The sequence below is a fragment of the Rhododendron vialii genome, chromosome 2a (assembly GCF_030253575.1).
Source record: "Rhododendron vialii isolate Sample 1 chromosome 2a, ASM3025357v1".
NCBI classification, from domain to species: Eukaryota; Viridiplantae; Streptophyta; class Magnoliopsida; order Ericales; family Ericaceae; genus Rhododendron; species Rhododendron vialii.
Window position 1 is genome coordinate 43,770,588 of NC_080558.1, and position 21,371 is coordinate 43,791,958.

At 39.2% G+C, this 21,371-nt stretch overlaps 2 protein-coding genes across 2 annotated transcripts; both read left to right on the forward strand.

Moving 5' to 3' along the window:
• The first annotated feature begins 2,533 nt into the window (after positions 1–2,533).
• LOC131317578 (F-box protein SKIP23-like) lies at positions 2,534–3,794 on the forward strand. The gene is made up of 2 exons (XM_058347115.1): positions 2,534–3,608; positions 3,724–3,794. The coding sequence occupies exons 1-2, from the start codon at positions 2,534–2,536 to the stop codon at positions 3,792–3,794; spliced, it is 1,146 nt and encodes a 381-aa protein (XP_058203098.1).
• A 9,713-nt stretch (positions 3,795–13,507) lies between these two features.
• On the forward strand, positions 13,508–14,659 carry LOC131317579 (F-box protein At2g26160-like). Its single transcript, XM_058347117.1, has one exon. It carries the CDS (start codon positions 13,508–13,510, stop codon positions 14,657–14,659), a length of 1,152 nt encoding a protein of 383 aa, XP_058203100.1.
• The last annotated feature ends 6,712 nt before the right edge of the window (positions 14,660–21,371 follow it).

Below are 21,371 nucleotides of genomic sequence, written 5' to 3' on the forward strand. Positions count from 1 at the left end.
ACATCACATCAATGTGAGTCATCCATTATTAACTAATACCCCTACTATCTTATTCCCTTATTAACTAATACCCCCAATCCTTATTCCGCATCCAAACGGACCGATAAGGTCTTATTCACCCACATTTGTCCATGTGCAGGTGGAACAAATTTCCCTTTAATTTTGTGGACGACTGGAAGATGTTAATATTTTCCTTAGTTGCCGATGACGTCTTGTATGCCATAATGAGAAAAATTTCTTCACCGCTGTTTCGTGAAGAAGCTGTTTGCAGCGCCTCAAAAACGGCGTTGTTTTGGGACAGGAAAAGATGAAAAATTTGAAAACGGACGGCATGTTTCCAGCAAGCCACAGTCATTTAAATATTAAAAATTATGATTGAAAAATTAAGTGCTCTAATTTTTAATCCGCTTGTACCGGTGTGAATATCTTATTTTTTTGATAATTTTATCTTAAAGAGTCATTACTAATTTTTGGCACTTAAGACTCTCTTCTTGGAGTGCTGGTTACCATCACAAGGGTGGCAGATGACCGTGTAAATTGTCTTGTACTCGATAATTGTCTTGCTTACCCACAAGGGGATGAGGAATGGGTACCCCTAAGTGGCATAAGGGGTTGGGGAAGCTTAAAGGGCATCAATTAATTATCACACCAAGCACTCGCGCTCTTAGCAAGAATCGAACATTCACCTTCCATGCGTCCACGTAAATTGTCTTGAAACATGCAAAATATGCGTTGGATCTCAATTCAGCTGGTATTTTATGTCGTAGAGGTAAACAAGGAAGATTGCAGAATCGCGCAATAGTCAAATTATGCAGAAGTGAGGCCCTTGCGTGTGAGCGAGAAAGGAAATTTAAAATCTCATTTTTCAAAGCGCTATGCCACTTTTTTGGTTAATCAATACAAGGCGGAAAGGATTGACTAATCTAGAAGATCAATTCCACCATCTACTAAAGAAATCCAATTAAAGACCCATAAAAAAGCGAAATCCTGTTAAAGCCGGCACTAAAAACGTGTTAAGTATTGAAGAGTCTTTGCAGACTCCTTATTTTCGCATCCAAAAGCCATTGATCGACCATAACACTCTATATTGTTTCTTTTTCCCTTTTTTATTTTGGTGTAGTAGATGTTTTATAAAATTTGATATACAGGTTTATCACGAATTTGGTTCGTTATTTGTAAAATGTCAAAAGGCCTGTGAACACAATCATTTTTTTTGGGGCTCATCCCGGGTCCCATTATGATGATCCGAATTGCTCATTTTTCATAAAACTTCTGTTCTAGGGTTCATGTAAAAAAATATCAGTCCAATTGAATATCAGTAATGGCCTTCTTAGAATCCATAGATTGAAACTGAGTAGTCCGCTCTTGAATTCTGAAGAACCCTTAATGATATCTAACTGAGGAAAAAGTCTACAATACACACCCTTTAAAATGGTGTATCATATGCATCTATTTTATGGTTCATTATAACATTTTAGCGTTATTCGTAACTTTTGTTCTAGAATTCACAACTTTTCAACAGTACGATTCGTAACATTTTCATTATGATTCATAATATTTTGGTGTATCTCGTAACCTTTATACAATTCGTAACTTTTTAACAATACGATTCGTAACATTTTCTCTATAATTTATAACATTTTGGGGGGTGCATATGATACACATCCTTTTAAGCGGTGTGTATTGTAGTCTTGTAGAGACTTTCCCCTAATTGAGATGATGGATTTTTTACAATAACTCATAAATTAACTTTAAGAAAAATGAGCAATTTGCATCATCTGTTCGGGACCTAAGATGGGTCTCACAAAAGTTATTTGTGCATGATCTGTGCGCATAGCACAATGGGTGAAATCAATTCTTCTTCAACCATAAACACTTACACAATCAGTTTCACGCAAATAACTCACATTCACATGGGGTCCACGCACACTATTCACATTAATATGGAGACCCACACGCACTGCACCTCCAGTGTGTGTGGGCCTCACAAAAAAATATGAATGTGTTTATAAAGTGTTTGTATGCATGTTTGTGGTCGTAGCATTTTTCGGGTAACATTAATGGAAGAATCTTAAGAGTTATCCTTTTGAGTTTAAGATTGTGATTCGATGATGAAAGATATGATGGATTGTGATACGATGATGGACGATATGATGGGGTGACTAAATCAACCGTATTCATTTACTGGTCATTGAAGTCTTTCTCTCTCTCTCTCTCTCTCTCTCTCTCTCTCTCTCTCTGCATGACTGACATTCTCATTCACAATCCTTATTTCACACCTTTTTGCGTTTCCCTGTCGCCATTCGATTTTGTTGTGTTGTAAAGGTGGTGTTGTTTTTTAGACTTGCTTTTGAGTCCCTCTTGTTTGAAACCCGATTGGTGTTGTGTTTTGCAATAAATCACTGCCTGTTTAAATATTTTTTTGGGTGGAATTTGAGATGTAATGATAGCTGGAAATTTTCATTTTTTTTGAGGGCTAAGATCACTGCCCTGTCTTCTGTATTTTGCTTCTTTGGTCGATTTCTCGCTAACCATGAAGAAGAAGATGAGAAATTGGGCCGAACTTCCAGAAGACCTACTCGTTCTAACTGCGAACAAAATAACTCTCTTTGAAGATTTTCTCTCCTTCAGCGGAGTTTGCAGATCATGGCGTTCTGTTGCAATCAACGACAATTTCAAAGGATCTGAACAAATCCCATGGCTTATGCTCTCTGACAAAGACAAACCCGACGAACGTAAGTTTGTTAGCCTGAGAAAAGGCGGCGTTATTCGCACTGTCAATCTACCAGAAGTAAGGGGAAAACGATGCCTGGAAACTTTGGGTTGGTTAGTTACCATAGCCGAAGACGGTGAGATTAATCTACTCCATCCTTTCACTCGAGTTCAAATAAATCTTCCCCATGTCACCACCTTCAAAAACTACCACATGAGAACCAGTGACAAAAATATGAGTTTCATACGTAAGGCCGTCTTGTCAACGCGCCCAGAGGAGAGCAAAGATTATGCACTCGTGGTTGCATATGGAGACAGCGGATTTGTTGGTTTTTGGAGACCTGGAGATAAGTCCTGGACCGATGTCAGAATCTCTCTGCTTTACTTCCATGATATCATTTTTCATGAGGGACTATTTTACGGGGTCGTTGGTAGGGGCTTTGTTTTTGCTTTCGATGTTTGGGGGCCTAACCCGACTCGGCCATGGATTGCTTTGCTTGCACCTGACATGTACGAAGGCACTGGAATGCAAGAGCAACTGTTTATTGTAGAAGCTAAAGGGGTGGTACTAATGGTGATTCGTTATTTATCGGGGCCGTATTTTTGGGACGACCATCACTATGTTCCAGATAATACGAATAGGTCAAGGGTTGATTACCGAACATGCAGGCTTCAAGTGTTCCAGGCTGCTCTAAGAGAACAAGGGCAATGGTTGGAGATAACGAGCTTAGGTGACAATGCCGTATTCTTGGGAGACAATGCTTCCGTCTCTGTTGATGCCTCTAGATTTCCAGAAATTAAGGCTAATTGTATCTATTACACCGACGAGTATTGGGAATTTCGCAAACAAGGAGGAGTGCTGAAACACACGGGTATCTATTGCTTGGAAGATGGAAGTAAAAGTCCTTGCTATGAAGAGGAGTCTTTTAATCCGATATGTCCACCTTTGTGGGTTAGCCCATCATCTTTTTGATGCACTGCTAATTATGTGTCATTTTTGTTTGGTTTTAGGGACATTGAGTGATGCAGGTGTCATAGCGGAGGAGTACCACCGCAAGCATTCCAAGGCTTATTTTCACTAATCGGTATTTTTGTAAATAACTGACCGAGGGCTTTGGCTTTGGGTCCACTTGGGTTCAATCCGAAACGGTCCAACGGTCAGGACACATCGTCTTTGGCTATGTGCCGTGTGTTTTTTAGCCGTTTAGGGTCTTGAAAGCCCAAATTTTTCGTTTAAGGAAAAATTTGACTTACTTATAACTTGGGCAAGGATAATCCGAATTAGGCTGTTTTTTTAGTAGATGTCTTAGAATTTCCTTTATTTTCCAGTTTGCTATTATTCTGAATTATTCAGTTTTTGGTAATTTTCGTCATTAATTGATTCGGTTTCCGGTTTGGGGCGAATCAATTGGGTTAGGGTTTTCTCTACTATTTAATAAATTGTAAGCCTTTTGGGCAAGACAGTTGTTGATTATTATTGAAATTAAAAGAGTCTAGAGAGTGTTTTCTCTAACTTTATAGTTTGTGTTCATCTTTATTATGCGATTATTCCGTAGTTCATAAGGCGCCATGCATCATTGAGCCCCTTGATGTCTTTTGTTATCGTTAATTTACAATGTTTAAATCGGACTTTGGGTTGGTGTTGTGTAGTGAGATGCACAGCACATTGCTGTGCACCTCTGAGTCTTCGGATCGTGCATCTGAAGGCTCGGATCTTATCTCGGTAACTAACGATCGAGAGCCGTTCATTGCCGAGATGAGATCCGAGCCGTCGGATGCACGATCCAACGGCTCGAAGGTGTGTAGTATGGTACTGCGCACACCACTGCATAACACCATCCCCAATTCGTTTAAACCACATCTGTTATGTATTTCCTTAAGAACAACCTCAAAATTACTGTTAATGATGATGTTTTTACTATTATTGATGGATGATTCTTATGAAAACACGTATTTTTATCTTTTTGGTATTTCAGATGATTGATGTTAGAACATGTGTACTTTTTCGCTATTGAATACTAATTTCCTTTCCGAACAGATGTCTGATCCTCCAATAGGTTCTAAAATTTTCAAATTTCTTTCACAAGATACTATATAGTATCAACGAGTTCTTTTGATTTAAGTAAATTTTTTGAATTTGTTCGCATAAAACATACTCTTTACACGAAATGCTAGGTAAAGACACATCCTTATTATGGACTCATTGGTCCCCCACTTAAGAACCCAAGCAAACAGCTACCATCGAGCATCTTTCCTGTTGCCCCTCTTAATTTGTCACCTACAAATATGCAAATTTTTTCTTGTCCGCCTCAGAAGTACATGTTTTTGTCAACTTAGTTTTAAGCATTTTTAAAATTAAGTACGATGAAAAGGATTAAGGATATTAAAAGACCTAGTTTTATTTATCACCCGTTAGCCAAAAAATACTTTTTTGTTCAAAAAACAAGAGATTCTTTAGTTGTGGACGACTGGAAGATGTTAATATTTTCTTTAGTTGCCGATAACGTCTTGTATGCCCTAATCAATATGAGATAAACTTCTTCACGGTTGTTCCATGAAGAAGGTGTTTGTAGCGACCCAAAACGGCGTCGTTTTGGGGCAGGAAAAGATGAAAAAGTGGAAAACAGCACGTTTCCAACAAGCCACGGCCATTTAAATATTAAAAAATATGATTGAAAAATTAAGTGCTCTTGTTTTTAATCCGTTGGTACCGGTTTGGAGATCTTATATTTCTAATCATTTTATCCTAAAGAGTCATTATACTTATTTTTGGCACTAAGACTCTCTTTCATGGAGTGCTGGTTACCATTGCAGGGGTGACAGATGACCGTGTAAATTGTCTTGTACTTGATAGATGTCTTGCTAATTACTCGTAAGGGGATGAGGAATGGGTACCTCAAGCAACATAAGGGTTGGGGAAGCTTAAAGGGCATCAATTGCCACACCAAGCACTCGCGCTCTTAGCAAAAATTGAACCATCACCTTCTATGCGTCCATTTAAATTGTCTTGAACAACTCAGATTGAAACTCTTTCTCTCATCTCATCCCACCACTCTCTCTAGTCTCTCCTCTTTCTCTCTCTTTTTTCTCTTCTCAAATTCGAGCCGTCCAAAATCAAAATGAACGGTCCGAATGTGTTGAGCGGGACACCACATGGTGCCTGCTTGGCACCTAAAAATTTCTCGTAACTAAGAATCAAAACCCAAGTATTCCTTCTCAGTGCCGGCTTTAACGGGATTTTGTTTGTTCGTTTTGGATTGGCCAGGATTTTGTTATGGTATGGTACGATTGATCCTCCGGATTAGTCGGTCTTTTTCGCTGCATATTGATTTACCAAAAAAAGAAGAAGAAGCCATAAGTGCTTTAGAATTGAGATTTCAATTTTCTTTTTCTCACGTAAGGTGTGATTTATACTTCTTAACTCATAATTAAGAAGTATAAAAATGAAATAAGGTCATATTCACCCGCATTTGCCCATGTGCAGGTGGAACAAATTTCCCTTTAATTTTGTGGACAACTGGAAGATGTTAATATTTTCTTTAGTTGCCGATAACGTCTTGTATGACATAATGAGTAAAACTTCTTCACCGCTGTTTCGTGAAGAAGCTGTTTGCAGCGCCTGAAAAACGGCGTTTTTTGGGACAGGAAAAGATGAAAAAGTTGAAAACGGACGGCACATTTTCAGCAAGCCACAGCCATTTAAATATTAAAAAATATGATTGAAAAATTAAGTGTTTCAATTTTTAATTCGTTTGTACAGGTGCAAATATCTTATTTTTCTGATCATTTTATCTTAAAGAGTCATTACTAATTTTTGGCACTAAGACTCTCTTTCATGGAGAGCTGGTTACCATCATAGGGGTGGCAGATGACCGTGTAAATTGTCTTGTACTCGATAAATGTCTTGTTTACTCATACGATAAATGTCTTGCTTACTCATAAGGGGATGAGGAATGGGTAACCCTAAGCAGCATAAGGGTTGGAAAAGCTTAAAGGGCATCAATTACCACACCAAGCACTCGCGCTCTTAGCAAGAGTCGAACCTTCACCTTCCATGCGTCCACGTAAATTGTCTTGAAACATGCAAAATATGCGTTGGATCTCAATTCAGCTGGTATTTTATGTCGAAGAGGTAAACAAGGAAGATTGTGAAAACTTTTGTAAACTGAAGTAACTTTTCTCATTCAACTAATTATCAGAGTTACAAGGTTATGGTACAACCCAGCCCTAGTTCTGTACTTATACGAAATCAAGAGAGTCATTAGTTCAAAACTAAACTACATTTTACATGCTAACAGAATCCCTAACAAAAACGCACTAACTAAAGATTAAGTGGGATGAGCTGGCCACTAAGCTGATGTCAGCTTACATCACCATCCATTGAGGTTGTTACAGCCGTTGGAGTACATGAAGATAATTCCTTTAACACACCCCCACAAACTAATGCTGGAAGAGTTGACAGTATTAGTTTGGTCTTGAGAAACTGAAATCTGGCAATAGTTAGGGGCTTTGTAAGAATATCTGCAACTTGATACTGAGAGGGAACATATTTGATAACCAACTGATGCTGAATCACTTTCTCTCGAATAAAGTGAAAATCAACTTCTACGTGCTTAGTTCGGGCATGGAAAATAGGATTTGAGGCTAACGAAATAGCAGAAACATTATCACACCATAAGAAAGGAGGAGGAACAGGAGTAGGTAAATGCAAATCTTTAACTAACTGCATTAACCATACTAGTTCAGCAGATGTATCGGCTAAGGCTTTATACTCTGCCTCGGTGGAAGACCATGCCACGGTTGGCTGCTTTTTAGCAGACCAAGAAATGAGATTTGAACCAAAATAAACACAATACCCTCCTGTTGATCTTCTGTCAACACTATTTCCGGCCCAGTCTGCATCAGAAAATGCAGAAAACTGCAAAGCACCCTTAGTAAAAAGAAGACCTTGATTAATAGTACCCCGAAGATACCTAAGGATGCGTTTGACAGCAGTGAAGTGGCTAGTTAGGGGATTATGCATACGTTGGCAAACAATATTCACAGAGAAGGATATTTCAGGTCTAGTTAGGGTGAGATACTGCAAGGACCCAACCAAGGTTCTATGAAACTCCGGATTGGAGAAAGGAACATCAGGTAAGATAGGTGAAGGCTTGAGAGAAGATGGGGAGGCACATGGCCTACAATCTGTCATACCTGCCTTCTTAAGTAAATTCAGAGTGTACTTAGCTTGAGAGAGCATGAGGCCTTGAGGAACAGATACTACTTCAATGCCCAGAAAGTAGTGGAGATGGCCAAGATCCTTAAGAGCAAAATCTGTGCCCAAACTCTGAATTATTTGAGTCACTAAAGAGGGATTGTTACCGGTGATCAAGATATCATCAACATATACCAACACGTACACAAGATCTGAGCCTTGAGAGAGAATAAACAATGAAGAATCTGCTAAACTGTTATGAAACCCCTTTTTAAGCAGACTTGTGGATAACATATCATACCAGGCCCTGGGGGCTTGCTTAAGACCATATAAGGCTTTGTGAAGCTTGCATACATGATGAGGAAATTGAGAACTGACATAACCTTGGGGCTGTCTAAGATAGACATGCTCTTGAATAGTACCATGTAAGAAAGCATTAGAAACATCAAGCTGTCGAATGTCCCACCCAAAATGAAGAGCCAAAGACAATACAAGTCTAACAGTAGGCTGCTTTATAACTGGACTAAACGTTTCATTATAATCAAGTCCTTCGGTTTGCTGAAAACCTTGAGCCACGTGTCTGGCTTTATATCTAGAAATAGTGCCATCAGCATTCCTTTTGATTCTGAAAATCCACTTACATCCTATAGTGGGAGTATTAGCAGGAAGGGGAACCAAGGACCAATTACCTTGCTGAATAAGAGCAGAATATTCCTCTGACATTGCTTTTTTCCATTCAGGAAAAACTATAGCCTCTTTAAAGGATAAAGGTTCAGTAAGAGGAGGAGAGTGAACAGAAAGAGTAAAATGAATTTTAGGCATAAAAATACCAGATTTAGACCTTGTGTGCATAGAGTGAACAGGAACAATAGGAGCAGAACTGTCAACAGGAGGAGAAGAAGGAGTAGAAGAAGGATCAATAGGAGAAACTAGACTAAGAGGAGTGGGATCTGCCATTGGAGAAACAGAAATAGGATTACCAAGTGGAGTAGGGATAGAAACAGGAGAAGGAGATGACTGTACTACAGATGTAGGAATAAGAGGAGAGAAAGAAGACTGAGACACATCTAAAGAATCAGAAATAAGAGGAGATACCATCCTAAAGGAAGGAATAGTAGGAGAGGAAACCGTTGGAGTACATGAAGAAGAAGAGATAGAGGAAGAAGAGACTAACTGGGGATAAGGAAAGTCAGTTTCTAAGAACTTGACATGTCTTGAAGTATATACTCTATTAGTAGTAGGATCCAAACATCTGTATCCTTTAGTGTGAGCACAATAGCCTAAGAAAATACATGGTGTAGACCTAGGAACAAGTTTGTTGGAAGCATAAGGTTTCAGCCAAGGGAAGCAGCAACACCCAAAGGGTTTAAGAAGAGAATAATCAGGACTGGTTTTGTAAAGGACATGGAAAGGAATCTGAAATGAATGGAGGAGTTCGGTAAACGATTAATCAAATAAAGAGCAGTAGTAATGGCTTCAAGCCAAAAAGTAATGGGAAGATTAGCTTGTTGAAGTAAAGTAATGGCAGTTTCTATGATATGTCTGTGCTTCCTCTCAGCTACCCCATTCTGCTCTGGGGTATGAGGGCATGAAGTTTCATGAACAATTCCAAAGTGAGCAAAGAAAGCTTTCATAAGCTTGTTAAGAAATTCACCCCCATTGTCATATCTTATGGTTTTAATAGAAATAGAGAAATGAGTAGAGACAAAAGCCTTAAAAGCTTGAACATGAGAAGTTACTTCTGATTTAAGCTTCAAGGGAAACAACCAACAGTACTTTGTGAAATCATCAACAAGTAACAAGTAGTATTTATAGCCAGAAAAGGAAGGAACAGGTGATGGCCCCCATACATCCATGTGAATCAAGTCAAAAGGAGCAGAAGTGTGGGATGTATAAAGAGAAAAGGGCAATTTGTGGCTCTTGGCTTTATTACAAAAGTAGCAATTAAAACTACTAGAAGAAATAGGAAGATTATATGTTTTGGACAGGACTTGTAGCAAACCAAGATGAGGGTGCCAAAGTCTTTGGTGCCAAAGTTCAGCAGAAGAACCAGTGGTTAGCAAAGCTGTAGCAGGACTAGAAGAAGGTAGAAGAGGGTATAACCCCTGATGACAAAACCCCTGATGAAGAGTTTGATGTGTGGTCTTGTCCTGAATGACATAACCATTTGAGTCAAAAGATATGATACAGTTGTTATCTAAGGCAAACTGATGAACTGAAAGAAGATTATGAGATATAAGGGGAACATGAAGAACATTATCAAGTCTAAATATAAAGTGAGGAGTATAAAGTATACCTTTTCCTAAATTAGCAACAGGAACATTGTGCCCATTTCCAACAGTCACATGCTCAGAAGATGGTCTCTCATGAATAGGGTGAAGCTGAGAAGCATCATGAGTAACATGAGAGGTAGCCCCTGAGTCAAAAAACCAAGGTGAAGCAGGAGATTTCCCATGAGGAGGCGGGGAACCCTGAGTAAAAGTTTCAAAAATCTGAGGAGCAGCAGAAGTATAAGAAACTGGAGCTATGTTGTAAGGAGCAGAACCCCCAGACCTACTTGCAAACTCATATGTAGAACCATCTGTAAAACCATGGCCGGAAGGCAGAGAAAAACCACAACCTGAAGTACCATAACCAGAATGCATAGTAGAACCATAAAAACTCGAAGGATCAACCCCAAAACCATAACCAGAGTTCAAAGAAGGTTCAGTAGCAGCAAACAAAGCCTGAGGTTGAGATTGTGGAGAATAACGTGGAGAGAAACCACCACCAGTAGACCTGCCCATAGGTCTATACCCCAAATCCAAGCGATAGTGACAGGAGTAAGCTAAGTGATTAGTCCTACCACAGATTTGACAACCACCGGTTTGAAATCCAGAATTAAAACCAGGTGTAACAGCTCTGGAGAAAGTGGGATCTTGTGGAAATCCAGCATGAAAACTAGGAGAAAAACTCCTTGAAAAAGAATTATCTCGAAATCTATTTGAGTTTCTGTTAAATCTGGGACCAGGAAAGGGAGAAGAAAAGAAGTTTTATGATGGTACACTGGGATAAGGAAATTAAAAAGGCTGAGAAATAGAAGTATGAGGTGATGTAGGTGGTGCAGGATTAAGGTTTGGAGTGGTAGCAACAAGAATAGGAGTAGATTCCACTTGGTCTTGTGCCATATGTAAATCCTCTGCCATAACGACAGAGGTCAAACTACTAAACGTAAAGGTTTCTGGCCGAGAACGAACAGTTTGTTTCAAAGACTTGAAACCTTTCTTCAATCCATTAAGAGTGTGAAAATAAGCTCTTCATCATCAACATACGAACCAGAAGCAGCAAGTCTTTGAACAATTTCTTTAATAGAATCAAGGTATTGCTCCATACTACCAGACTTGTTCAAACTATACAATCTACGCTTCAGATCATGCACATGAGATCGAGATAGAACATGAAATTTCTCCTCCAATTTAGTCCACAATTCAAACAGATGAGTAGATCCAACAGTATGCGGTAAAATAGATGGTGAGAGTGTAGCAATCAAGCAGGAAAATAACATCCGATCTATCACATTCCATTTCTCAAACTCTGGATTAGGTATCTTAGTACCAGAATCATCAACAACACATAACGGTGGTATACCTAGAGAGCCATCAGCATAGCCAAACAAAGAGTTTGCCTTTAAGGAGTTCTCAACTTGTGTTTTCCAGGTGAAATAGTTCGTAGTATCAAGCTTGACAAAAATAAAGGACTGAAAATTCGCGATTAAGAACGAGAGAGTAGGAGGAAGATGAGAAGAAAGTACTGCAGTTGAAGTCGATGAAGACGCCATGAAAACTGAAAACGAATAAGTGAATTTGGAGGAACAAGAGTTGAGAGATCCGCATACTTGCGTCAAAGATCCAGTGAATCGGGAAGAACAAGGATCGAGGAATCTTCAGACTTGCGTCAATTGAGCTCTGATACCATGAAAACTTTTGTAAACTGAAGTAACTTTTCTCATTCAACTAATTATCAGAGTTACAAAGTTACGATACAACCAAGCCCTAGTTCTGTACTTATACGAAATCAAGAGAGCCATTAGTTCAAAACTAAACTAAATTTTACATGCTAACAGAATCCCTAACAGAAACGCACTAACTATAGATTAAGTGGGATGAGCTGGCCGCTAAGCTGATGTCAGCTTACATCACCATCCATTGAGGTTGTTACAGCCGTTGGAGAACATGAAGATAATTCCTTTAACAGATTGCAGAATCGCGCAATAGTCAAATTTTGCAGATGTGAGGCCCTTGCGTGTGAGCGAGAAAAGAAATTTAAAATCTCATTTTTCAAAGCGCTACGCCATTTTTTGGTTAATCGATACAAAGTGGAAAGGATTGACTAATCAAGAGAATCAATTTCACCGTCTTGGAAAGAAATCTAATTAAAAACCCATAAAAAAAATGAAATCCTGTTAAAGCCGGCACTAAGAACGTGTTAAGTATTGAAGGCTTTGCTGACTCCTTATTTTCGCAGCCTAAGCCATTGACCATAACACTCTATATTGTTTCTTTTTCCCTTTTTTATTTTGGTGTAGTAAATGTTTTATAAAATTTGATATACAGGTTTATCACGAATTTGGTTCGTTATTTGTAAAATGTCAAAAGGCCTGTGCGCACAGATCAAATTTTTTTGGGGCTCATCTAGGGTTCCATAATGTTGATCCGAATTGCTTATTTTTCTTAAAACTTTTGTTCAAGGGTTCATGTAAAAAAAATCAGTCCGATTGAGTATCGGTAATGACTTTCTTAGAATCAGTAGATTGAAACTGAGTAGTCAGCTCTCGAATTCTGAAAAACCCTTAATGATATTTGATTAAGATGCTCGATTTTTTTACAATAACTCATAAACAAATTTAAGAAAAATGAGCAATTCGCATCATCTGTTCGGGGACCTGAGATGGGCTTCACAAAAGTTGTTTGTGCATGATCTGTGCGCATAGCACAATGGATAAAATCAATTCTTGTTCAACCTCAAACACTTACACAATCAGTCTCACCCATACTACTCATATTCACATGGGAACCCACACACACTACTCACATCAATATGGGGATCCACATGCACTGCACCTCTGGTGTGTGTGAGACTCACAAAAAAATGTCGGTGTGTTTATAAATCGTTTGTATGCATGTTTGTGGTTGTAGCATTTTTCGTTAAGATTGTGATTCGATGATGAAAGGTATGATGGATTGGGATACGATGATGGAAGATATGTCATTTACGTCTCTCTCTCTCTCTCTCTCTCTCTCTCTCTCTCTTTGCATGACTGACTTTCTCATTCACAATCCTTATTTCACACCTTTTTGCGTTTCCCGGTCGCCATTCGATTTTGTTGCGTTGTAAAGGTGTTGCTGGTTTTTAGACTTGCTTTTGCTTCGATAGCTACCTTTTGCTGTTCTTTGCACCCCATATGGCTGTTGTGTTTTGCAATAAATCACTGCCCTGTTTAAATATTTTTTGGAAGGAATTTGAGATGTAATGATAGCTGGAAATTTTCATTTTTTTTAAGGGCTAAGATCACTGCCCTGTCTTCTGTATTTTGCTTCTTTGGTCGATTTCTCGCTAACCATGAAGAAGAAGATGAGAAATTGGGCCGAACTCCCAGAAGACCTACTCGTTCTAACTGCGAACAAAATAACTCTCTTTGAAGATTTTCTCTCTTTCAGCGGAGTTTGCAGGTCATGGCATTCTGTCGCAATCAACGACAATTTCAAAGGATCTGAACAAATCCCATGGCTTATGCTCTCTGACAAAGACAAACCCGACGAGCGTAAGTTTGTTAGCCTGAGAAAAGGCGGCGTTATTCGCACTGTCAATCTACCAGAAGTAAGGGGAAAACGATGCCTGGAAACTTTGGGTTGGTTAGTTACCATAGCCGAAGACGGTGAGATTAATCTACTCCATCCTTTCACTCGAGTTCAAATAAATCTTCCCCATGTCACTACCTTCAAAGACTACCGCAGGAAAAGACGTTACGACAATACGAGTTTCATACATAAGGCCGTCTTGTCTTCACGCCCGGAGGAGAGCAAAGATTACGTACTCGTGGTTATACATGGAAACTGCGGACATCTTGGTTATTGGAGACCTGGAGATGAGTCCTGGACCGATGTCAAAATCTCTCTGCTTTACTTCCGTGATATCATTTTTCATGAGGGACTATTTTACGGGGTCGTTGGTAGGGGCTTTGTTTTTGCTTTCAACGTTTGGGGGCCTGACCCGACTCAGCCATGGATTGCTTTGCATGCACCATACATGTACGAAGGCACTGCAATGAAAGAGCAACTGTTTATTGTGGAATCTAAAGGGGTGGTACTAATGGTGATTCGTTATTTATCGAGGCCGTATTTTTGGGACGCCAATCACTATGTTCCGGATAATACGAATAGGTCAAGGGTTGATTACCGAACATGCAGGCTTCAAGTGTTCCAGGCTGCTCTAAGAGAACAAGGGCAATGGTTGGAGATAACGAGCTTAGGTGATAATGCCGTATTCTTGGGAGACAATGCTTCCGTCTCTGTTGATGCCTCAAGATTTCCAGGAATTAAGGCTAATTGTATCTATTACACCGACGAGTATTGGGAATTTCGCAAACGAGGAGGAGTACTAAGACATACGGGTATCTATTGCTTGGAAGATGGAAGCAAAAGTCCTTGCTATGAAGAGGAGTCTTTTAATCCGATATGTCCACCTTTGTGGGTTAACCCATCGTCTTTTTGACGCACGACACTGGTACTTCTGTGTCCTTTTTGTTTGGTTTTCGGGACGTTGAGTTCCTTGATGTCTTTTGTTGTCGTTAATTTACAATGTTTAAACCACAACTTGAGTTCCTTGATGTCTTTTGTTGTCGTTAATTTACAATGTTTAAACCACAACTGTTATCCTTAAGAACAACCACATGATTACTCTTAATGATAATATGTGTACTATTGTTGATGAATGGTTCTTATAAAAACATGTATTTATTTTTGGTATTTCAGATGATTGATGTTAGAACACGTGTACTTTTTCGCTATTGAATATTAATTCCCTTCCGAACATATTGTCCGATCCCCAAAACTGTTCTAAAAATTTCAAATTTCTTTCGCATGATACTAGGTATCAATTAATGAGCTCTTTTAATTGAAGCAAAAATTTTGAATTTGTTCGCATAAAACATACTCTTTACAAATTCTCGGTTTGGGGAATCGGACAATTTTTTTTTGACAGTGGGAGTACATTGAACTTCTTTAAGTGCCACCTCCAAGTTCAAATTCTGGCTTGGACAATAGAATTATAGGAGTACTATTATATTAATTAGCTTCACAGTCGAAGATGAACGAATCATACATGACTGGAGCAAATTTGTTGGGTTCAAAACTTAGCTTGTTTGTCTCTTGAATTTACTCCCTTTTTGCCATCAGATTGATTACCAAATAAATATTGGCTCTCATATAATATGATGTCATGTCTGTTTCATTTTGATGTAAAGTGGTACTTTTGTTATGGGCAATGTAAACTTCTAGTCTCTAGCTACTTGAGCTCAAGGAATTGTTTAAATTGCTGCATGAATTCTAGTGATAGAAATATTTAACTAGTTATGGCTTTCCTTCTGTGAATTTGAGCTAGCATTGTGTGGTTCTTGCAATCTCCCTAGCTAGTTTACCTCTTCTATAAGCAGTGGCAAAAGCAGAATTTATACTTAACAGGGGCCCGAAACATATGTATTTCGATCTACATTATTAACAAAATATGATTCATGACATCACTACTAGCTAGATAGTTCTGAGAACGAGACGAGATTATGTAGATACTAGATATACCTAACTGCCATTTACTATACTATTGTAGCTACGATAAAAAAAAAAAAAAAGGTTTATAAGTTGAAACTCATTACTCATAACAACTGGTATGTTGAACCCCCAGTAATCAACTAATCACCGATTGACCCCGATGCTTCTCTTTACTTCCGGACATAGTTATCGCGTTTCTTCCCAACATAGTTCCATACTTACGTAGTTCACGTTGTCTTCTTTTTTTCACAAGGCGCCTTTCAAATATATAACTCAGCCCAGAATCCTTAACAGTATTGCCATGTGATATAAGAAACAACAACGTAGCAGCACAAATCCCCAGTAGAAAATCATCGACATATATGGTAAAGTATAGTACCACCATCATTAGTTCATCAAAATTTTCATCATCGGCATAGCAGTACTGTAATCCGAGTATAGCGTTGCCCCCATCCAAGTTCATCGCAAGTTTTCATTTCCAATTGTGTGTTATCCTCCGTAGAATTCAAAAAAAAAAAACCCAATAACGAGGGTGTCAACTTCTTTATTTCCATAGGAGTTGAGCCCAAAAACCTTACCAAACCAAAGTATAGCTGCACAATTGCTAGGCCAATGTCCCACTTAAACTAAAACAAGTGGATGAAAACACATTCTTTGTCTTTCTAAGAACTATAAACTGCGGTCTCTACTTTTGACCTTTTTTTTTTTGAATGGCGAAGAAGAATATTATTAAAAAGAAGACAAGGAGGAGGACAAAAAAGAGAAGTCCTCATTGGCAAGAAGCCAACAAAGAAAATACCCAGTGGGCCTAGCCCAGAACACCTAAAAGGTTTATACAGGTAAAAATATAACATAAAGGCCCACAAGTACCCTGTAACCCATAGTTTTAAATATCGGCCGATACGGTACGTATCGGCCGGTTCGTACCGGAATTTTTGACTTCCGGTTCGGATATAGGCCGATATATCGGTGAGATTGAAATTCACAGGCGTATCGGCCGGTTCCCGATACGTATCGGTCCGTAACCGATTTTTGGACCGGTACGGCCGATACGGCCGGTACGTATCGGTTCTGAAAAAAAAAAAAAAAAACCAGAAAAAACCAAAAAACAAAGCTAAAAAAAAAAAACAGAAAAAATCAAAAAACAGAAGTCCTTCCACACATATGTATATATTTGCTTCCACGTCATTCATGTACGTATCGGTACCTCCACGTCATTCATTCTGGCATTGAAGTTGTATTAGCAAAATTATGTTTGACTTAAAAGCTATGAGCTTGAAACTAGTTGTGGCTAGCGATTATGTAATGTAAAACCTCTATGGTGTGTTTATTTTAATGTCTTCATCTTATTTTTGCTATTTATGTCAATTATATCGAAACTTATAATGTTGCATTTTTCTCATATTTGTAAAATCTTATTGACTTGCGAGTTTTGATAAATTATCGGATATTTCACATGAAGAGAATGGGCTATTACATGTCTTAAATTAATTAAAATGTGATAATTTAAGCTAATGTTTGGGGCAAAAGTATATTTTTCAAGTTTTATACATGTTGCTGATGATTTTTAAAAATTCACGACCGCGACACCCGATTCCCGTGACGTATCACCGGTATGTCCCGACACCGATATACCGCGACCGATACCGCGACGGCGACCGATACCGCGATTTAAAACTATGCTGTAACCCAAATACAACTATGAAGCCCAGAGAACCGGCCCATAGACAACATAGGCTAGCCAAACAACCCCTAAACAGAAGCAAACCCAAGTCGCCGCCTTCATCGGCTGCCAAGCCGCAGACCCAAGACGTGCGCCAAGATAGTCTGAAACCGCCACCGGAACCCGGGGAACCAGCCCCTGTTGTTGCCCCAATGGTGGATCAAAACTACCACCACCACAGCCCACCACCAGCCACCACCTCCTCTACTTTTTACCTTAACTATTATCACTTCGTTAACTTCATATGAGGTAAAAAATATAAATCACGTCTTACGTGAGAAAGGAACTTTTCAAAGAACTATGCCAGCAACTTTTCTCTGGTAAATCAATATCAGGCGGAAAGGATTGGCTAATCTCAAGAATTAATCCCACCATCTACTAAAGAAATCCACCATCTACTAAGGATTGGCTAATCTCGAGGATCAATACTTAATGCGTTAAGAACGCATTAAGTATTGAAGGTCTTTGCTGACTCCTTACCGTTGCATCCTAAGCCATTGCCCTTCATCCAGGTGTATTTGGTTTTTAATTCTCAATTTTTTAATATCAAGCATTCTCTGACCATACAATTGTATATATATTGTCTCTTTCTGTCTTTCTGTCTTTTTTATTTTTTTATTTTGGGGTAAAAACTCTTTGAAGGCCTGTGCGCACAGATCATAATTTTTAAGCCCATTTGAATTCCATAAGGATGATCCGAACCACTCATTTTTCTTAAAACATTCGTTTGAGAGTTTCTGTCTGTAGATACGGTCAAAATGAAAACCGTTGATCCAAGGAGGAAGTTTGACCAACCACCCACAGAATGACACGTGGAGACAATTATGGGGAATAACGCATGGCTATTTATTGCCACGCAGAAAGGGGTTTGGTGCCATATGGTATAGCATGGGGCCGGTGCATTGAGGTGGCGCACGAGGGGGCCTCTCACAGCTAAACAAACTCACAAGATAGAAAGGCCTACGAGAGTCATCGCAAGGACTCTCGCAGGCCAAGATAAAGAGAAGTTAGATGCTAGCTTGCCTTGGTCACGAGGCAGGACCAAAGTAAGGGCCTTGTTGAAACACGATCGTCGCGGGTCGCAACTTTGCTGTTATGGAAATTGGGGGAATTTACAGGTGTCGCGGGATGGTGCTTGAGCACGGGGCGACGTCATTTGCGTGACCTGGATGGCGCTGCAGAGACATGTGTCAGGGCTTCAGTGGGCCGCCCTGGGCCGGATCAACTTAGGCTCAGGTGTCTAAAAATACCCGACATTTCCTTTGATTTAAAGAGAATAAGCTTTTCCTAGGGAGAGGAGGTTGTGAGCCCTGTTCCAGAGGAAGGAAAACATTCGTCTCGGACTGATCTCACTCAATCCATCTAGGGAAATCTACCTATATTCCACATAAGAAAGATAAAGCCGCGCTGCCTTTGTCTCTTCCGCCCACCTACTCTTTCCTTCATCCCACTAGATTCTCTCTTTCCTTTCCCTTTCCAATCACTAGTCAATCACACCTTTCCAGCTCACGCGAGATTAACACGTCAGCTATCTAACGCAAATCGCACGAACCTACAATGTCAAAAAACAGCTCAATCTAATATCAATAAAGCCCTTTTTAGAATCCTTAGTTTGAAACAAAGAGATCCGCCCTACGAATTCTAAAAAAAAAAAAACTTTCCAATATCTGATTGAGTTGTGATAGGTGTTAAAAAGCACCTATCTAATCCCTTTAGTTTACGCTTTGTGCATTCCTTAGTGTGTTTATTTGATGTGTTTCTTGTTAGTTTTGATATTAGTAGTAGGCCTTGGGACTTAATGAGCGTTAACACATGTCAATTGGAGGATGTTACAGATGTTAGGGAGTGAAGAGGAGAAGCCAATGTGCGAGAAGAGGCGAAATAGAGCGAAAATCATGTTTACAGCATCTCTGGTTTGGACTACCCAAAGTCTGGTCCGGATCAGCACTCAACAAAGCCAAACCAAGCTTGCAGCAACGATGGTCCGGTCCGGTCTGGTCCGGACCGGCATACTCACGCAACTCAGACAGCTCTCAACAACCTTGGTCCGGACCAGCGGACCCTTCACAGGCATATAGCTCACAGCATCCTTGGTCCGGAGCTGGTCCGGACTAGCGGCACCGAATTCTCCATTTTTAGCGTTTAAATATAATTTTTAGATTAAAAACTATAAATAAACCTTCATAACTTTGTTTTAGGGTTCCACCTTATGTTTAGTAAGCATAGAGAGATGCAAAGAAACAACGTGAAGAGAGATTTCTCCATGAATTCCATGATATCTTTAATCTCAAGTGTGTTCTTCTTCTCCATGGCCAACTAAATCCCTCATCTAGAGGGAGAATGAAGCCCCACACCAAGTGACCTTGTTTTTTTTTTTTTTTTTTTTTTGTATAGATTAGGGTTTTTATTCGAATCGAATTATGTCTTCAAGAACTCCTTCTATGATATCAATGGAATGGTTTATAATTCTTTTTATCGGTTGAGTATTTATTTCCTAGGTTTCCAAATATCGTTCACAAAATGGTTTTCATTGTTCTCAATCCGGGTGACTGAGATGGGTTATGCTCGTGAGACGGACCGTGCCGTTAGGCAGCTAGATCGCTCTAGTGAGATGGTCCGTGCCGTGGGATAGCCCATGCCGGTTGGCGGATTGTAGAAATTTACTTGGCCACTATCGACAAGGATTGCAAGCCATAGTGTTAGTGATTTGCCATTCGAGTGTTAACCTGATCTATACACATACATGGTTATGCAGTTGGGGTGGATTCTAAACCCTAGACTTTTCTCCCATCGTTTCCAAACCCTTTAAATTAATTACTTGCTTCAGTTCAATTAGTTTCTTAAATCAATCAAACAATTTCTTTCCGAATTAGACTAGAAGTTAATCGAATTTAGAGTAACTCAGCCAATCTGTCCCCGCGGTCTTGACCACTATTCTACGGAGTAGTAGTTAACTCGAAATTTTTATAAGTTTATTTTTGACATGGTACGACGCGGTCAATTGATATTTTTTATTATTATCAAAACTCTTATAAAATTAACTTTAAAAAATGAGCAATTTAAATCATCTATTTGGGACCTAAAATGGGCCCTACAAAAGTTGTTTGTGCATGATCTGTGCACGTAGAACAACGGTCAATGGGTTTATGGAAGAGTTTAAAGAGTTATCCCTTCATATTAAGATTGTGAAAGATATGATCATGATGGAAGATATGATGGGGTGTCGCCTTTCTAGTAGCTCTTTTGTTAATGACTTGATTTTGTTGGTTGTTCTATTAGTCAGTCAATCCTAGTGATGCTTCATTTATACTCGTCATTTACGTCTCTCTCTCTCTCTCTCTGTACGTACATATATACACACACGTATATCTTCTGCTGTTGCTTGACTGACTTTCTCAATCGCAATCCTTGTTTATCCCCTGTTTGCCTTCCCTGGTCGTTGTTCTGTTATATAGGTGTTGATAGTTTTTTGGCTTGGTTTTGTTTGGATAACTTGCTTTTGCTGTTTCCTTCTAATTGAGAGAGTCTCCCTTAAGGTAAAAGACATGTTTGTGTTTTGCAATAAAATGCATAATCACCACCCAAAAAAACAAAGACAGCAACAACAGTAGAGAAAATGGGAAATTTGAATCTTCTTTTTTTCTTTCCTTTTTTTTTTTTTTTGTGGGGGAATTTGAGAAGTATTGATAGTAAGAAATTTGAGAAGTACTGCCCTGTCTTCTTTATTTTTGTTTTTTGGCTGATTGCTTGCCAGCCTTGTAGTTTCTTGGGTTTGAGTGGCATAAAAAGGTCGGGAGAGTAGGGTATTGTCAACCTAATTGGGATGTTATCTTCTCGTTGTGATGCTGTTCTTTTCTCTCGCCCTTGCAATCTTGTAATTTTTCAACGGATTATTAATAGAAGTATGTTCTCTTGTATTGTACAAAAAAAGAAGAAG

What these genes read in the sequence shown, in the direction of transcription:
- LOC131317578 (XM_058347115.1), top strand. Translation starts at nt 2,534, where the DNA reads ATGAAGAAGAAGATGAGAAATTGGGCCGAACTTCCAGAAGACCTACTC. An exon ending in CTATTGCTTGGAAGATGGAA is followed by an intron (nt 3,609 to 3,723) that starts GTAAAAGTCCTT and finishes GTTTGGTTTTAG; the next exon opens with GGACATTGAGTGATGCAGGT.
- LOC131317579 (XM_058347117.1), top strand. Translation starts at nt 13,508, where the DNA reads ATGAAGAAGAAGATGAGAAATTGGGCCGAACTCCCAGAAGACCTACTC.